This window comes from Anguilla anguilla, chromosome 18, assembly GCF_013347855.1.
Source record: "Anguilla anguilla isolate fAngAng1 chromosome 18, fAngAng1.pri, whole genome shotgun sequence".
Taxonomy (NCBI): Eukaryota; Metazoa; Chordata; class Actinopteri; order Anguilliformes; family Anguillidae; genus Anguilla; species Anguilla anguilla.
Window position 1 is genome coordinate 21,380,055 of NC_049218.1, and position 15,118 is coordinate 21,395,172.

The 15,118-nt window shown below is 42.5% G+C and overlaps 1 protein-coding gene across 1 annotated transcript in view; it reads right to left on the minus strand.

Annotated features, from left to right (window-relative positions):
- Positions 1-302: 302 nt before the first annotated feature.
- The window catches only part of ehbp1 (EH domain binding protein 1), a 142,552-nt gene continuing 127,736 nt past the window's right edge, over positions 303-15,118 (minus strand). Inside the window, exons 23-26 of the mRNA XM_035400101.1 lie at positions 9,511-9,610; positions 8,837-8,910; positions 1,909-2,023; positions 303-1,369 (exon numbers count right to left, since the gene is read on the minus strand). Coding sequence (XP_035255992.1) covers positions 1,279-1,369; positions 1,909-2,023; positions 8,837-8,910; positions 9,511-9,610 — 380 coding nt within the window. The 3' untranslated portion in view covers positions 303-1,278. The remainder of the gene's footprint in view (positions 1,370-1,908; positions 2,024-8,836; positions 8,911-9,510; positions 9,611-15,118) is intronic.

Here is a 15,118-nt window from a genome sequence, read left to right on the forward strand (position 1 = left end):
CTTTGACTTTATTCGGCATATTAAATAATAAACCAGAGCTATATTATTGTATATGTGTACAATGCCTTTCAAATGAATTGTTGTAAAAATACTTGTTATATAAAACGCTTTCCAATAGTCTACTACCCTTTGAAACAAGGCCCGAGTTAGAGATCCAAGACAATCTAAGCATTACAAGTTCTAATAACATAGATTTGAATGATGGATGTTGTTTGATGATTTTTAAAAAGTAGTCTACGTATATACTTTTCGAGCTGTACATTCACTGAATAAATATTTTTAAGTAATTGCCAACCCAGAAATAGAGTATGAAAGTACTGGAATTTAATGACACGAGAATAAATAAACAGGTAATTGGTCACACAAAAATACAGTTGCACCAGATGTGTGAAACCTTGATATCTGCACGACTGCATATTTCTCTTTTAAGTACAGTATAGAATAAATATTAACAAAACGTCATTGAGCAAATGTACACGGTCAGGATGTTACGGTCATTTTTATGTGACCGAAGAATGGAAAAACGGCAATAAATAATCACTCCTTTTCGTAAAAGAATTGGAACTTTTCTCTTGAAAGACATTTTTCATGATACTCGATATACAGCCTAAATGCCAGGGAGGCTACCGCCTGTTGGAGCAACAACTAAACACGTCTTTTTATCGCAACTTTCTCTCCTCACAAAATGGTTCGTTCACGTAAACCACCTGAAAACGGAAATAAATTGTCTAATAAAATTGTAAATTATAGAACACTGCTTACAATAATGAATAGAAAAAAAATTACATTTCCCACTAGTTTTGTTTGGGTCTTTCCCCTTTAGTGACGCCCCCTTAAATTATGAACAAACACTTAACATGAAATGTACCTAAAAGCCTTTAGAAATGTACCCTTTATACAGTAAAACACATTCAGTATGAGGCTGTGTGTTTGTAGTTTTTTTTTTGTTGTAAAAGTCAAAAGCCATTAGAATATTTTCTTAATATTGTCTTTATAAAACCTTTGATCAGTATTGAGGTATGAAATTCCTCCGGCTCTTATGTTTGTGTTTTCTGGTGCTGGGGTGCGTAATAGATTTTAAAAGTACCTTACTTGTTTGAGCAACTAAATAAATTAAAATGAAATTAAAGGATAGAACCAGATTTAGTTCAGTACACAGCATTAAAAAGCTACTTAAAAAAAAAAACTTAAGTAGTAAACACTACATAGCTGTGAACCGAATGATTACTGAATATTAAGGTTCCTGTAATTTAGTTGTGTTCTTAAATTATATGACCATCACTGAAGGACGCATTTTTCTTCTTTCTTGGCCATTTTTCCTTTGTTTTTCTCCAGAGTACGCTCCAGGTGTTCGTCCTCCTCTTCAGCCCTGCGGAACAGAAAACCACTCTGAGTGCTGTGCCCTGTACGGGGTGGCAAGGCAGCGTACCCCAAAATACTGTGCCCTGTGCCCACCCATGAATGAAGGGGTACTGCAAGACCAGAGACCCAGCTCCACAAGTCATGGCTGAACCTGGGATGTCCAGTGAGTGGCCAAAGAGGTGCATCCTAACAGCTCTGGGGCCCAAGGGGGTTCTAACAATGCTGGGGTCCTAACAGCTCTGGGGTCCTAACAACGCTGGGGCCCAAGGGGGTCCTAACAATGCTGGGGTCCTAACAGCTCTGGGGTCCTAACAACGCTGGGGCCCAAGGGGGTCCTAACAATGCTGGGGTCCTAACAGCTCTGGGGTCCTAACAACGCTGGGGCCCAAGGGGGTCCTAACAATGCTGGGGTCCTAACAGCTCTGGGGTTCTAACAGCTTTAGGGCCCTAACAGCATTGGGGGGCTAACAGCTCTGGGGCCTAACAGTGCTGGGGACCTAACAGCCCTGGGGGCCTAACAGCATGCCCAAGTTCTGGTTCACTTACTGCTTCTCCTGGGCGTCCAGGTCCCTGACCAGGGCATCTCGTTTGTTGACCAGTATGACCAGCTCGTCCAGCAGCAGCTGTTCCCGGCGCTTCTGAGCCTCGGTCTTCTGCCAGTCTGTAAAGACACACCCCAGTTCAGCCCAGGTCAGCCCAATTTAGCCCAGTTTAGCCCAGCTCAGCCCAGTTCAGCCCAGTTTAGCTCAACTCAGCTTAGCCCCTGCCCAGCTCAGCCCAGTTCAGCCCACCTCAACTCAGCTCAGCCCAGTTCAGCCCAGCTCAACTCAGCTCAGCCCAGTTCAGCCCAGCTCAACTCAGCTCAGCCCAGTTCAGCCCAGCTCAACTCAGTTCAGCCCATCTCAGCTCAGCCCAGTTCAGCCCAGCTCAGCCCAGCTCAACTCAGCCCAGTTCTGCTCAGCTCAGCTCAACTCAGCTCAGCCCAGTTCAGCTCAGCTCAGCCCAGCCCAGTTCAGCCCAGCTCTGATCGCACACAGGATTCAACCAATCTGCAACCCTACTGGTGCACCCCCCGCCCCCCGCATTAGACTGCATAAAACAGGTTTTACAAGAAAACAAATACAAAGCAACAACAAAGTTCCATCCGGAGAGGGACCGGCTATTTTGCGTTGTCAACATGGAATATTCCCTATGTATTTCTGCACAATGTGGGTGAACAAGTTTGATGTACTAGGACGGCTATGTAATAAGACACGTCTAATGACCAGTTGATTAAAAAGGGGGGTGTAAATGTGTGCTTGCAGTGCAAACACTCAGGTACACGTGTATCTACAGTGAGCGCAGATGAAATCAGAATCAGCCAATCCAGATGCAGGTACCTTAGGGGCCCAGTGGCTCGTCAGAAACGGGGCTTTCTAGAAGACCTCTCCCATAAAATGAGGCCTCGTGTTCTGGACTCAAACAGCAGCCCAGACCTAAGGATCGATCTACATCCAGAGAGGAATCCCTGACTCTTAATAATGAAAGTAAGCTCACAACTAGAGCTAAATCAGGCCAAGAAGGAACCGTACTCCACTAAAACATTCATATAATAATAATAATAATAATAATAATAATAATAATAATAATAGAAGCTGAGGGAAACCATGGAAGCGGGCTGCAAGACTACCAGGAAGCTTAATTTAGGCAGACAAATACCTAAAAATAATTGATAATAAAACTCATTTTTGGACATCAGGCCAAAAACCAGTTCAAAATGTATTAAATATAAATATTTCTTCTCTCATTCCGTCAAATTGCAACAGTTGGGTGGATCTCACGCTGGGCGCCATGTGTTTGTCCTGAAAGGGCTCCTCCTCTCTCATTTAACCTCACTGCCTTTGAAGTCAGCCACGGAGCGAGATTAACACAATTACAATATTTGGCAGTTATTTTTTTCCCCTCCTCTGCACCAAATTAAATTCCTTGGTGTTGTGCAACTACTCTTAAATTTCCAAATGCATGAAGAAAAAAAAAAAAAAATCATTGAAGCGCCTTTCAGTGTTCTAAAAGGGGACAAATACCACAACAAGGATATCCACTTCTTGTAAGTTGAGCCACAGCTCAGCCATGTTTACCTAGTGACTGAGGCAAGTGGAGTCAAAAGAAAAATGTATAAAATAAAATCCCTTAGTGAGGCACAGTGCATTTTTCCCAGAATCCTCCTCTCTAAGTGAAAAAGCAGGACCCAGTCCGTGAGCCCCCCCACCCCCACCCCCCCAGAGAACAGCACTGGCCCTCACTCTTGTCAGCTACGCTAGCTGCTAACGGGACAAGAGTCTAAACTTGTCAGGCATTCATTCTTTGTGGTTCACCCTTCTCCATGTCTACGGGCCGCTCGGACCACAGCGAGCCAAGAACAATCCCCACTCCACCCAGGCACACAGGCATACCCAGAGGGGTAGGACAGGGCCAATAACATCTTATCCACAAGGCCTCATATCCCTCAGAGGGGTTTGAAGAAAAAAAAACCACCCCCACCTAACCCCCTGCTGGTTTTTTCCCCTCTTTTCCATGCACATGCAAGCTAAAAAGCCAAAGTTCTTCCCCAGCCAGGCAGAGAGAGAGAGCCGGCGGCTGTCAATCACAGCCCCGGCCGTCCCGCCCCTCTCATTAGGAAAGTAAACAATGAGAAGGAATGATGAGAGACAAGGCAGAACAAATGAGGAGCGGGAGGAGAAATCAGACACCAGCCAAAGAACCTACAACCACTCACACAGGGCACCGCCTCCCCCTGTCCCCTCCCCCTCCTCCCTCCCCCTCACTGCAGAAAAAGAGGAGGAGAAGGAGGAGGACGAGAAGGAGGGGGGGGGGGGGGGGGAATGGGTGCAAAGAGTGTGTGCAATCCTTTTGGATTACTCTCCCCTCTCCTTTTCTCCACTGCCCCTGGGCAATCACGTTAAAACTCACATGGTCGCTGCTTATTCAGATAACCCTAACAATGCACACCAATGGTAACCATGTGAGTCTCCACAAGCCACACAAGAATGCACTGGTTCAAATCCCCATGACCCCCCTCCAATGCAAAATTTATTCAAGAGCGCAAACTGCTCAGTAGCTTTATGAAAGCGAGTGGTTCTTCAGGGAGTTCTGCTTAATATTTGCAAATTTACAACGAGATGCAACTCCGGAGTAACACACAAACACTAAATTTCGGCCCTGTTTTCTCTTTAAAGTACGCAAACATTTTTTTCGTTTTGGCTGCAGTTTTAAAGAAAAGTATTTTTGTTGTTTTGCAGTTGCTGCTAATCGGTAGGAGAGAAAAAGCAAGCAGGAAAATGCAGTCTTATTTCACAAGATTTGGTTCTCCAAGTAGCTAATGAAAACGAAGGAACCAACAGACAGGAGTCTGAAACCTGAAACAAAGTTACAAAGAAAATTAACTTCTCAGAGAGGAGAAAAAGTTCTGCTGAAAAACTATTTTCTTTGTAAAAAAATAAAATGAATAAATAAATAAAATAAAAAGAAAAGTAAATTTAAAAAAAGAGGGGGAGACCACTTAAAAAAAACTGAGAACAAGAGTTTGGATCCTTGTTGAAAATAAAGCATATATAGGAAGGCCATTAAGAGAAGGAAAAAAAAAAAAACTTTAAAAAATGTTTAAAAAAATTTTTTTAAAACCTTTTTCATAAGGTTACCGACTAAATAACAATGCAGATTGAGTTTGAGAAAGGAGGGTTCACTTTTGAACACAGGGTTACCTGCTTAACAAAGAGAGGGGCAAGATCAGAGAGGGAGGTAACTATACTCATTACTCAGAAGCAAAGAAGCACAGAAAGAGCTTGCAGTCAATGCGGGGCTGCATGCCTCGGATGACTACGGGCTGGCTTTATTATGGAAAAAGGCCAGGAGTGGAAAAAGATGACTGAGAGAAATGATCATAATGTTATGTGCAAATGTTTTAATCGCAAAATTAATATAACTGCTTGGAGAAAAACTTGACTACTCTTCAGCGATTACTGTTTAGCAACATAAAAAATGAAAAGATTAAAAAAATGAAGTTTTGAAAAAATAGCTTTTAATTGATAATTCATATTCCCTGGATCCCTTTCAAAACAAATTTCTTTAACTTTCACCTTTATAAAGTAATGTCAGATTTAAAAAAGAAGAAAAAAAACTAAACTAAAAGAAGAAAAAAAAAACACAAAAGCAGAACACGAAAACAAGAAATTGTCTGCACTTTAATGGAAATTAACAGGTCCCCCCCCACCCCACCTTTTCAGAAAAGTGCAAGGGGAATTGTCATCCTGTCTTATCTTTAGTTCCAGTCAACTAGCAACCCTGAAAGAGTTTGCAACATCATCAGAGCTGGCCATTTGATAGGATTCTGGAACTGCACCTAATCAATCTGTGGAATACTGCGCCCCAGACGTGTAACAAAGCTGAAATAGATTTACAAATGGGGTTGTTGGGGGGATAAGCCCCTGCACAGGATTACATATTGATTTTAAACATATAAAAAAGCTTATCATATAAAAGCGTAACTACAGGAAGAAAAAAAAAAATGGGGGAAAAAAACCTATGCATAAATCCCTTTAAGAAAGAAGAGTCCGCTTTCAAACGCTCGACCCGCAGAGAAAATGAAGTCACTAGAAGGAGAGGAAGAGGAGAAGAGAAACCCGGCGGAAGAGAAAGAGGGGCGGCCGGTGGACGGGTCGCTTTGGCGGAAAGGTAACCTCCACGCACCGCCCGAGACCACCCTGCGCTCAAAGCTGCTTTTCCAGGCAAACAGTAAATACTGGGAGAACAAACAAGGACAGTGCTGCAGGATTACTCCTCACGCCAACCGGAATGTTCTTTACTCTGTTCACAAGCCACGCTGGGGATCCACTGACTTTACCCCCCAACCCACAATTAGCCTTTCCTTTATTTACACTTTGATTCTTCCGCGCTCCCTTGCTTTTAGAAATGATACAAGCTCTCTGTAATAATCACCTGCCTTTAATACTCACTACCTTCTTAACGCCTTTTTAGGTTTTTTTTTTTTTTGCTTTTGGTTACTGTGAGTAACTGCCAACATTGATTAAACTAAAACTGATTTAAGTGGAAATCTTGCCCTTGGATGTGTGTACAGCAGTTTTATTTGGGGTCACATTATGGTATTTTAATATAGTAGACTTTTGTTATTTTTAGTATTTGCACTTGCTAATTGTTTATTTCTATTGCACCATAGGTCACCATGTCATCTGCACAAAGTAAAATCATTTCTAAAGTCCACATTTATAAAACAGCAGCTTCAGCACACAAGTGGGTTCACTAGGACATAAAGCACATAGAGGATGCGGTCTAGTGTCCATTTGTACACATGTAATAGTGCATCAGCGGGAGAGGGCACATCTCTATATTAACACACACTCAGTCAGGCTAGGCTCATCGTTCTGTTTGCCCACCCAACTGCCCCCAACCTCTTCACACACCTGCTGTGTGTTCACATGCAAGCCTCCCCGTCACACCACTGCCATCCAGAAAACACATTAGGCAGCAGGTGTGTGTGTGTGTGTGTGCGTGCGTGCGCGTCCTGTAGATATATGTGTGTGTGCTGTTGATATGTGAGTGTCTATGCGCTGTGTGTGTGTCTGTGCGCGGTGTGTGTGCACGGCGTGCGTGTCTGTGCACTGGGTGTGTGTGTCTGTGTGCTGTGTGTGCGCGTGCGTGTGCTTGTCTGCGGCCTGCGTGTTTGTGTGTGCCTGTGCTGGGGATGAGGAGGAAGGGAGGGGGGGTGTCTACTCTGACAGGTCAAGCCCTCACCCCTGATAAAGCACCTTGGCTTTCTATCAGTTTCTGTGCCTGAACACCTCTCGACCCTGTCTCTCTCTGTCATCAGCTGGCCAAGCAAATCAGCAATTACCCGCCTGTATTGCACCGCCCTGAATGGGCCTGCTGGAGCACCAAATAGCAGAGTGATGCAGGCTCTCGCCGCCGCCAGCGGGTCAGAACTATCTGGCTCCCAGAAGAAAGCCCTACCTCTGAATGTTAAGTGCACACCTTTAAAAAAAAAAAAAAAAATGGGGGGGTGGGTCGGTGATAAGTGGAAGCACGACAGGAAAAAAAAAAAAACTCAACAAGTTGAGTATGCAAGATGTGCATGCAGGTTAGAAAAAGCACGGACGAGCTCAGAAAAAGCAACCGAAGAAGCGATTTTAGTTTTAGTCTACTTTTTACATATCCTTTAATGTATCATTATTTAATTATTTAGGAAACACGTTCTGATGTCCGTCCTGCAGTGAAGGAGATAGCTGAGACTGCAGCCTATGCCGTTTAACAAATCATAATAAAAAAACTGTGTGTGACAAATTTACTGCATTGCACAGCAGTTTGTTTAAATACCCAATACCTCAAGACCCCTACTCTTTATTTGTGGCTAACATACAATACAAAGGATGAAACAAATGATGAATGTGACTATGTTGAATTACAATTAGAATAAAAAAAAACTTCTAATTGAAACAAATTGAGAAAACGTCCTTGAGCTCCGACAAATGCTGTGTACTGAGATTAACAATTAGCCAGCAATTGAAAATGGAGAACAAAAAAAGTAGGAATTACTCCCTTCAAATCAACACCGTATAAAAGAGCAGATAAGCTACTGGGCAAGGCAGGTGTCTGACAGATATAACAATAATAAAAAAAGATCTTTGCCTCGGCTATGCGTGTCGCCCATCCGCCAAGTCCACAAAAACTAATTAGAATTGATTTATTATGGATCAGGTACCTTATCAGGTGCAAAAAGAAATGACCATGGCTAGCCGCCGGGTTCAGGGGTCACCATCGAATAGCAAAATCAATTTGCATTGATTGTAAAAGGTTCATTTTGCAAAAGAGGACAGAGTCAAAGGGATTAAACTTAAGCAGACAACTTTGATACAACACAATAGGCCTTCTCTCCACCGCCCCTCCTCCCCTCTGCTTCAGATGAGATTCTCAAAGAGAACATCTGCCTGTGACCAAACTTAAAAAAATAAAAAATCTTGCTGATGCACGGCCAGATGCTGCGTGTAACACAGAACTAAATTAATTACAACACGCATCTTAAACGTGCCACACATGCAGTCATATCAGTGTTCCATCACTATGTAAACAGTCTTTAAATGATAAAGAGTAGCAATTCCACACACACGCACATGCACATGCAGACACACATACACATGCAGACACGCAGACACACACGCAGACACTCACACACACACACACACACACACACGTATGTAGGGCGGAGGCAAGGTACCGCACACTTGCAGCTGTAAGTGACACGTTCACACTCCCTCAGAACTGTTAATACACGTCCCCTCTGCCTCTCTCACTCTCTGCCTCTCTCTCACTCTCACTCTCTCACTCTCTCCCCCTCTCCCCCTCTGCCTCTCTCACTCTCTCCCTCTCTGCCTCTCTCACTCTCTCCCACTCTCCCCCTCTGCCTCTCTCCCTCTCTCCCTCTTACCTTCAATCGCCAGCATTGCTCTTAACTCCCGGTTCAGCAGCTCAAAGCGTCGCTCCAGATCATGCTCTTTCTCCCTGGGCAAGTTGTAAAAGTTCATCAATATGTTAATTACTAAATCATTAAACACTTAAAGAAACCTTTAATAAACATTGATTCGAGCACTCGCCACCACCTCTCCTGCTTCACATTAATCTACTGCAAATAAGTGATACACAAACCACGACGGAAAGCCACTGCACAGATGCTTCAACCAAATAAAAGAAAAGAAAGAAAGAAATTATTGCGGGAACGTGGCCATGCAAATTTAATTCCAGTTCCTTCGTATGTATGGGAAGTGTGGTAATTCTCCCTCTAATAGAATTTTGTCCTTCAGTGGTAGCTCTCACAAAGACATGACAAGAGAAATCATAATCGCTGGTCTTTTAATTGACTACTTTAAAAGCTCAGTCCAGCGATGTAATGCAATTCAAACATTCACACATCTCATTTGTTAGCCCATAATAACTGTTCACAAGCCTGTGGCTAGCACTCATTAGAACATTGTAAACTTGCAATATTTAACAAGACACCGCTGCAGGTGTTAGCAAACAAAAAATACCATTTCCCCCATTCGTGCATTGCTTTAGCTGCTTTGTGAGAGAGATATAGGGGTCCAGGAAGGGATATGAACTTACAGAAGAGAGAGCTGGTTCTGTCTCCTGATAAGGGCGTTCTTCTTGTTCACAAGCACAAACCACTCCTGCATCATGGCCTCTTCTTCTACCTTATTATTCCCTGGAAAAACAAACATCACACCATTCATGAAACATTCACATTTTTATATATTACACACGTGCATATATACACTTGTTGCCTTTATTATACATTCACATTTTTATATATTTCACACATTTGCATATATACACTTGTTGCCTTTATTATACATTCACATTTTTATATACAGCACACATGTACACACATACAAGATCCACACACACGCACATGTGCACAAATACACACTGATACACATGCAGAGATACCGCTACTCTTATGAATTTTCTAACACCTTTTTTCTGAACGAGGGGAATAAATGCGATTATCTAGGGGGCATTGTTTAAACACTTGAGATTGGCACGCAAGTTCGGAAGCCTGCCAGGTGTGTGCTCAACCTCCAAATATATTAGACCCTTAACAAGATGCCACGGCTGTCAATAGAGGCAGACGGCGCACCGATTTAAAACGCTTACATTACTACGGCTGTCGAAGCCGCCATACACCTCTGAACTGAGCGCGTGCAGGACGGCCCCCGCTGCATCATGCAGCATGCATAAAAACTTTACTCAAACACCCTTACGCACTGCTAACGTTCCGGCTGCGCCATTTCAATACGGGGGTGTACTGATGGGCATGTACCATCTCACTACGGGGGTGTACCGATGGACGTATGTTATCTCAGTACAGGGTTGTGCTGACAGACATAAGGCCCACGCTCTCAGTGATTATTAACTCATTCCATCATCACTGTCATTGAGGCTGATGCTATAGAAAATGGCAGCTCAAGAGCAGGAAGTCTTGTTGGAGAAAGTTTAAGGAGGAGAAAGAGAAGAGATAAAAAAATAAAAAAATAGAAAAACTTTCCAGGTGATGCATCACCAGTTTCAGTTTCAGCACTGCTTCTAAAGTGCGATAAAGGAAGAGCAGCCACCAGGCTTTGCAGCCACTAGAGACAGACGGGAGCAGAGTCGCACACAGGCTGTGAGTCACGGGGAGCGGCCTGGCTCATATGACATATTTACACTAGAGCGGATCACATGATTTATGACCCACCTCGGGTGAGAGCAGTACATCATGCGCACACTTTAGCGGCTACAGTGATTTACATGACAGCCGCATGTAATCAAGAGCAAACTTTGGATATATTTAAGAAACAATAAATTATGGAAAATGAGTCGACATTAGCTGTCACCCGTTTAAATGTTTTTTTTCAGGCTTTTTTCCTCTCGAAAATGTCCATTTTTTTTGGTGCTGGGCATCTCACAATTACTGATGGTGCAAAACAAAAATATTAAAGGACTGATTGACTGCATATCCACTCAAAATCAGAGATCTGATTGGCCACATTAGATCAGTCGCACCTTTACGTTCTAGCTAACATATAAAACTGGAGAGCATCACACATGCTAAGCCCACGTATGCAAAGCGAAGCAGGTAACTATACCAAACTGTACAGAAATATAACATTCGCAGACACCACAAGTTAAACTCTACTCATGTCATTGGGTTATTAAGCTGTCCTGATTTAGTGCAGAATCCCTGCAACTGATCTCAGGACAGTTGCTGTAGAGACCCACTGATCTGTAAATGAACTGAATGGCTGGTCCAAATAGTGCAGGACATATCAGCTGATCCGCATATCATACAGAAAGAACACTGTGTACATGGGGCTCCCACTATTGATGAGAAAAATGTATATGATACCACTATTGGGGCTTAAAAAAAAGTACAAAAAAAAAAAAAAAAAGAAAAAACCTCAATCAGACATTTTACGCAATGAGTCCTTTGATCACTGAAGGGATTCCTTTGAAAAAAACTGAGTTAATCTAGCTGTGTGTGCAAACCTGGCTTTTTTTGTAAGAAAAAAATGGCTTAAAAAACAAAGCTTAAATTAAAATAGTTTTCAAATTCCTTATTAGCAACAGCTACTGCAGAGACAAAGCTAAAACCCTTTAACAGTCACTGTGGCCGCCTTCATGCATATTTATTTAGCCTCACTATGAAGCTGAACTACTATGAACAAACCACTTAACCAGTAATAAGCCTAAAGGGCAATATTTTAATTAAAACAGGCCAAATTAATAAACCGCCAAGATTATTTATTTGGCAGTGAACAGAATATTTGAAACCTCATCAAACTGCTTAGCCGCCCAGTCTATTCACAGCACCACACAACTCACTGCTAAAGCAATATGTGTAGTGTCAGAACTTCAATCATGTGAAGAGCTGCTACAGTTATTTAGACGGCCTTTTTGGGGGGGGGTTTAGTCATGTTGGGGGGGGGGGAGACGGACGGACAAGTCATTCAGGAAGAAAGATTAGTAACATCATAGGGGAAAAATCTAGAAGGATGGTGGTCAAGTTCTACAACTGATTATTACACAAACATTGCACTGTAACCAAAATAACATATTTAAGTGGGTACAATTTTTTTGAAAAAGAAATTTGAAAACTAAGCTAAAAGTGGCAAAAAAATACAGTAAACAAAAGCAGAAGTAGAGGTCTGAAATCCGTGGGCAGTAACATATTTTGCGACTCTCTGTAAATCCCATGCAGAGGAACAGGTGTGTCAGAGTCTCTGTGTGTACACGTGTGTATGTCCTTGTGTGCCTGCATATGTGTGTGTATATGTATAAATACACACGTCTGTATACGTGTGTATATGTGTGTGTGTGTGCATTTATGTGTGTGCGTGTGTGTACGCATGTCTATGTATGTATGTGTGTGTGTATATATATATATATATATATGAATACATATATATGTCTGTACCAACATGTATATATGTGCATATATGTGTGTGTATGTGTGTGTATGTGTGTCTATATATGTGTGTGTGTGTGTGTGTGTGTGTGTGTATATATGTGTGTGTACATGCAGGCGTGGGTATGTGTGTGTGTATGTCTGTATGTGCGTGTATATGTGTGTGTGTGTGTGTGTGTGTGTGTGTGTACATGCAGGCGTGGGTATATGTGTGTGTGTATGTCTGTATGTGTGTGTGTGTGTACATGCATGTGTGTATGTCTGTATGTGCGTGTATATATGTGTGGTGTGTGTATGTCTGTATGTGCATGTATATGTGTGTGTGTGTGTGTGTGTGTGTACATGCAGGCGTGGGTATGTGTGTGTGTATGTCTGTATGTGCATGTATATGTGTGTGTGTGTGTGTGTGTGTGTACATGCAGGCGTGGGTATGTGTGTGTGTATGTCTGTATGTGCGTGTATATGTGTGTCTGTGTGTGTGTGTGTGTGTATGTGTGTGTGTGTATGCATGCGTCAGGGGTGCTGCAAGGCTTAACACAGTGCTGGATCTGAGGGGCCATGCACACAGAGGCACAGCTTGGCGTCACTGGTGCCCATGTGACTGTGACTCTGGTCATGTGAGGCCCCGGGCCACAGCGAGCAGCCCTGTCACTCAGAGCAGAGAGGGTGGGCTCTACTGCAGGGGCAGGCTCTCAGATACGCGGAATGCCCCAGATCCATGTAATATTAATAACATCTGCATTTAAGAATCAGCCAGGGATGATGCTAGTCAACTTTCTTAGAAAGCAGGGCTTGTTGAGGCTAAGGGCTGTTGTGATCTCACGGTGCATAATAGTGCATACAGTAATAATGACCATAATAATAGTGCATAATAATGCCCATAATAATTGTGCACAATAATGGCCATAATAATAGTGCATAATAGTGGCCATAATAATAGCGCATAATAATGGCCATAACAATAATGACCGTAATAATAGTGCATAATAATGACCATAATAAAGCTTGGCCAACAATGGCAGAAATGGGAGATGGGAGTTGATCTGGAGCCTCCCAAAGCAAACAAACAAAAAACATCTGAAAGCAAATCGCTCTTCCACCTCGCGTTGACACTGAGCTTGGCCACTTCTGACTCTGGCCTAAAACAGTTCCCATTATAGTTCAACGGTTCCTCATCTCTTTATTTGGACAACCCTCTGTCAGGATTATATAACGATGACAGAGACTTACACTGGAATACATATTGAATGCAGACATTTTTTGTCTGGAATGGCGGTGGTAGTTGTGGCTTAGTTCTTTTGTAAACGTCAGTCCCACGTCATTTGGATGAATTTTAACTGTGCATGACTAGCAATTGTTTAAGTATGAATCTGTACTAGTTGAAAGGTTCTTTTTGTTTTGCTTTTGTGTGATAGCTTGTAAAACCAGAAGGATAATGGGGGGAAAAACAATTGGCCTTTTTTAAAGAGCACTATCAGCAAGAGAAAAGAAATATCACATGTAAAGCATTTGACCTTTGGGTTTGGGAAATAATCCATTCTCTCAAAACAAGGTAGTCTTGAGAGAGCATAGTCCCAGTGGAGTAATTATCCCCTTCGGAGGCTAATTATAAATTCCTTTTGAACAAGATTTAAACCTGTAAATCTTGCCAGTATCATCAACAAAATTATTTCTTACTCATAGCACAGTCGTTGTGGCAACACAATGCCACATACATGACATGTGAAACAAGGCATGAGAGTTATATTTGTGTGTGTGGTCACAGCTATTATATGCACACCATAAATAAGTACAACTATTGTAACATTCCAACAATTCAATGCCGTTACTGCCAGTAATACTGATGGGATTAGTCACTGTGAGTCATCAAATTCATAAGATTCCATTGATGTACACGGAATGCAGGGCCATCTTCAGGTCAACATTGAGGGCGAAAACAAGTATGAATATACACAGGGATCTTCATATTTCATGGGGTAAACAAATACGAACACACACACACACACACCCACGTGTGCGCGCACACAATGTCACAATCTGACAGAAATGCACTCCCTCTCTCATACACACACACACACACACATACACACACACACACACAGAAAACATTGGTTCTTTACATTAAATTGTCAAATTACCAGTTTAATTTCACAAACAGGCTAATTAGCAAAAGCTGATTTTATTGCCTGAAATAGTATTCATTCACAGTTCAAGCAACGGAACCACAACAAGAAAGCCTAAGACAGCATCAGTACAGAGGGTGAATGGAACACAAAAGCACAGAGGGTGAATGGAACACAGAAGGTGAATAGAATACAGAAGCACAGAAGGTAAATGGAACACAGAAGCACAGACAGTGAAAATATTACAGAAGGTTATTGGAACACAGAGCACAGAGGGTGAACGGAACACAAAAGCAAAGAGGGTGAATGAAACACAGAAGCACAGAGGGTGAATGGAACACAGAAGCACAGAGAGTAAATGGATCACAGAGGGTGAATGGAACAAAGAGTGTGAATTGAGCACAGGAGCACAGAGGGTGAATGGAACACAGAAGCACAGAGGGTGAATGGAACACAGGAGCACAGAGGGTGAATGGAACACTGGAGCACAGAGGGTGAATTGGAACACAGGAGCACAAAGGGTGAATTGGAACACAGGAGCACAGAGGGTGAATGGAACACAGGAGCACAGAGGGTGAATGGAACACAGAAGCACAGAGAGTAAATGGATCACAGAGGGTAAATGGAACAAAGAGTGTGAATG